At 37.1% G+C, this 4061-nt stretch overlaps 1 protein-coding gene across 1 annotated transcript; it reads left to right on the top strand.

Moving 5' to 3' along the window:
* Window positions 1-1413: 1413 nt before the first annotated feature.
* LOC148031794 (uncharacterized) lies at window positions 1414-2305 on the top strand. Its single transcript, XM_087685605.1, has 4 exons — window positions 1414-1618; window positions 1707-1784; window positions 1861-1935; window positions 2016-2305. The coding sequence occupies exons 1-4, from the start codon at window positions 1501-1503 to the stop codon at window positions 2303-2305; spliced, it is 561 nt and encodes a 186-aa protein (XP_087541731.1). The 5' UTR covers window positions 1414-1500.
* Window positions 2306-4061: the final 1756 nt, after the last annotated feature.

Raw genomic sequence — 4061 nt, 5'->3', positions numbered from 1 at the left:
ATGCTTCACAAAGGGTATACCCCGCAACAAGTTTTGCAACAACATATACACACAGTGCAAAGGGGTGCCAAAGATGGTATCTTGAAGACCACAAGAGATACTTTTCTTACATTGCGGGATATTTTAAATATTTCAAGCAAGTTGGAAGCTGTCACTTTGCAAACAGACCAGGATGATGCACGCAGCGTGCACAATTGGGTCCTTACCAATAAGAGCCAAATCTTTTTTTATCAACTCTTTGATGAGGCAAAAGGGAATGCATTTGCACTCGGTGTGCAAACTGATTGGCAACTAGAGATGGCAAAAGTGCATGGGAACGATGGGTTGTTGGCAATGGATGCTACATTTGGAACTAACAAATATAAGGTATAGTATTAGAAGATAAATTTACACTAATTTTTCTGTTCATTGAAAATGTTTTATTAATGTTAACAAGAATGGTCTTCTGCAGTTTCATCTATACACCATCTTGGTATTTGACTCTCATCGTAATGGCATCCCTGTTGCATGGGTCATTACATCTTCGAGCACCAGGGCTGACATTCGAGCATGGCTATTGGCTTTTCCGGATCGAATGTTTGATGCAAAAAAATCATGGCAGCCTAACGCATTTATGGTAGATGATGCGCTTGCAGAAATACAAGCTATCAGGTAAGCCATCTATAAAGCATTCCTCCATATTAATTGTTTATTTATGGCACTTTTATGTTGCATTGTGCATGGGATTGGAGGTTCATTATATTTTGTTCTTTGCAATAGGGAGGTCTTTGGCGTGCCAGTATACCTTTGCATTTGGCATGTTCGACGAGCTTGGTTAAAGAACTTGATCAAGAAGGTTTCTGATACCTCAAAACGGGCGGACATGTTTAGGGCGCTAGGCCAGATAATGAACATGCGAAGCCAAGTGCACATCGATCACGTGAATACAGAGCAAGAAGCTAGAGATCTGGTGGATGACTTTTTACATAGGTACAAGGAGGAGGAGGACTTCGTTAAGTACTTTAAGGACCAGTGGATGGCATCAATAGGTAATGTTTTGTGGCCTAGTTAATTATTTTCCCTCTCTTATTTGCCTAATTTGTATTGTTTACTTTCCAAGGAATGTGGATTCGAGCAGCTCGAAATTTGCCACACTCAAATCAAGAGACAAATGGTAGCATCGAGTCCTATCATGGGATTCTAAAATCACGATTTCTTACTGGACGTAAGACAATTCATGGTCGGAGGGTAGATTGGCTTCTACAAAAGCTATTGGGCCCTTGCCATTCGTATTATTGGTATCAGGATATGTTGAAGGAGGGCGGGTTCAAAAAAAACTTTAATATATTGGATGTTGTTGCAAGCTCGGTGCAACGTGCCAAAGGAATCCCAGATGATAATGTAAGGTTTTTGGATGTTGATCACAAGGTTGCCTTGGTGAAGAGCCAAAGTAGAACCAATTTGTGGCACAAAGTTGAGAATGCAAATTGCGAGTGGGCATGTTGCTCATGTGAGTGGGCCATGCGTGGCAACCTTTGCAAGCACCAAGCAAAGGTGTTGATGATCAGTGGTTTAAATTTTTCCCACGTCATCAAGGCATCCATGGACTTGTACGACTTGTCCAACAAAGATATACCACGTGAGTCATTCTGTTGTTGCTAGAAGTTCCTTATTGTGCTTTTTACTATCTAAGTTGCTAAGTTATTGTGATTCAAGAATTTTGATAGGTCATGGATTCTTATGCCACATGGATCCAACCGATGTTGAGGACCCACTTTCCATGTCTCCCCGTGGGGTTGGTGCAGGTACAAATAACTATAATCTATCATTGTTAAATTGTTGCAAGTCAATATTCATTGATTATTGGAGGTTTATTATTAGGCTCATCAATGACATCAAATGAGGACAAGATTGCACAAATACGCCAAATTGTTGATGAGACACTCTTCCAGTGTGGTAAGTGTTGGGTATGATCAATCTTAGCTTTGACCGCCTATAAATATTATGGTTGTCTTAAAATAATGTGTGCTTGGCAGATGGTGATGTGGAACTACTAGAGTTTGCTCGACGTCTTGCTCTTCAAATGCAGATGTCTGTCCAACAAGCAAAGGTGTCGAAGGCGCAACTACCACATCCACTTATTAGCTTGCAACCTGTCGAGGATGGTTTTGGGAATTCACTAGTTAGGGCACGTCCATTCTTTGAGACAGGTTTCAAGTTTTGGGAAGGCTTCAAGTTGATTGACATTTTGGTTACTTGGCACATAAGATGGACAAATCTTTTTATGACATTGACCATCAAAGAACCAAAGGGGAATGATTCTTAGCTCATTTCCACATTGACCCATTGTGCCAACATCTCTACCCTTGTGCTACATTTAACCATTTGAAGATTTTTTCAATCATATGGTTTTTGGGGTCCTGTTTGGACTTAACAAATATTTGACTCAAGACTAGCCATGAGTTATCTATCTCTAGAAATTTAGTAGTCTAGATGGCAACCCATTAGACAATAACAACTCTACATCTGGTTATTGTAGTAAGGTAACTTGTAGCGAATCCTCCAACACATGTGTAAAGGTACCAAGAGAAGCATCATTATCTACATATTTGATAAGCTCATGGTGATGGCTTAATAAACTAGTGATATCAATGACCCAAATATCTTGATCACGATGCCAATTACTAGCATGGTAAAGGTTATCACACACTATCCACTTCCAAAAGGGCAGCTAAGGTTTTAAAACATTAGGTTTGTTTATGTAATTAAAAGTAAATAGACCTTATTCTTTTCTTAAGGGTTATTCACACTAAAGTGTGTGCAAGAACTTTAGGAGGACTTATAGTTTCTTTATGAGAATATTAAAATATAAATGCAAAATGTTACTAGTTTGTCTCCAACTTAAAAACCTAGTATGCTTAGTTTATGGAAACTCCAAAAATCATAACTATAGGAAATCATATGATCATGATCAATTTCCCTTGGAAAATGCTAAACCTCACTAAAAGATAAATGCTAAATGTTGGTAGTTTGTCTCCAACTTAAAAGCCTAGTAAGTCCTCTAGGTTTTTATCCTAACCCAATATTGCGAGCCTTAACACCACAATATCACAATGCCCAATCCTTTTTTAATGCTTCCAAATCAACTCACACCTATACATATAATCAAAATGTATTCAAGTACATTCTTCCACAAGGATCAATCGAACATTTTTTTTTCTTGTATATCTTCATGCAACCACCTTTACTGAAGGGAAAAGTTGTGTTAAATGCCTTTATCACAAAATGCTTTATTATTAAAAACTTCAAAATGCTTATAAACACTTTTTCCATCTACTACTTGATGAGAAATGGAGAGCTATTTAGGTTGATTCTCTCTAGACTAATTTCCAAAAGTTGCATCCTTACTACAGAGGCCCTTATTGTCATGAAACCATACATGTTCCTCATTTTTCTCCCAACTTAAAGCCCCTACTAATTCCTAGACTTAAATCCTAAATTAGTGTTGTAAGCTTTGATACCACAATTTTACCATACCAATAATCTTCAATGTTCCCAAATCAACTTGCACTTATATAATGAATCAAGAGGCATCTAAGTAAACTTGTCTACAAGGATCAATCCAAATACTTCATTTTCTCATCAATCTTTATGCTACCATCAATAGTGATGTGAACAAAGTTACTCGTCAATGTTTATGCTACCATCAATAGTGATGAACAAAGTTGAGCTCAAAGTCTTTCTTAATGAACACTTAATTATTAAATACTTGCAAATGCTTGAAAATACTTTTTCCATCTACTACTTGATGAGATATAGAGAGTTGTTTAAGTCTTTTGCCACAAGAGCAGTTCTCTCTATGCTGATTTCCAAAGTTGCACCCTTACTACTAACACCCTTATTACTTTTAAGAGAAATTGCATATCATCTCTAAAAGTTTAACAATTTTTATTTCCTTGTATATGATAAATTGTATATATTTAAAGAGATACATATTTAGCTTGGTAAGAATTTCTATAGACATATCTATTTGGAAGCTAAAATTCCAACCAACAATTCTTTAGAGTTGTAGCCTTTCTCAT

This window comes from Lygodium microphyllum, chromosome 9, assembly GCF_053477565.2.
Source record: "Lygodium microphyllum isolate KBCC chromosome 9, Lygodium_microphyllum_v1.1.10, whole genome shotgun sequence".
NCBI lineage: Eukaryota > Viridiplantae > Streptophyta > Polypodiopsida > Schizaeales > Lygodiaceae > Lygodium > Lygodium microphyllum.
Note: the sequence above shows the minus strand (reverse complement) of the source record. Positions and strands in the feature narration are given on the sequence as shown.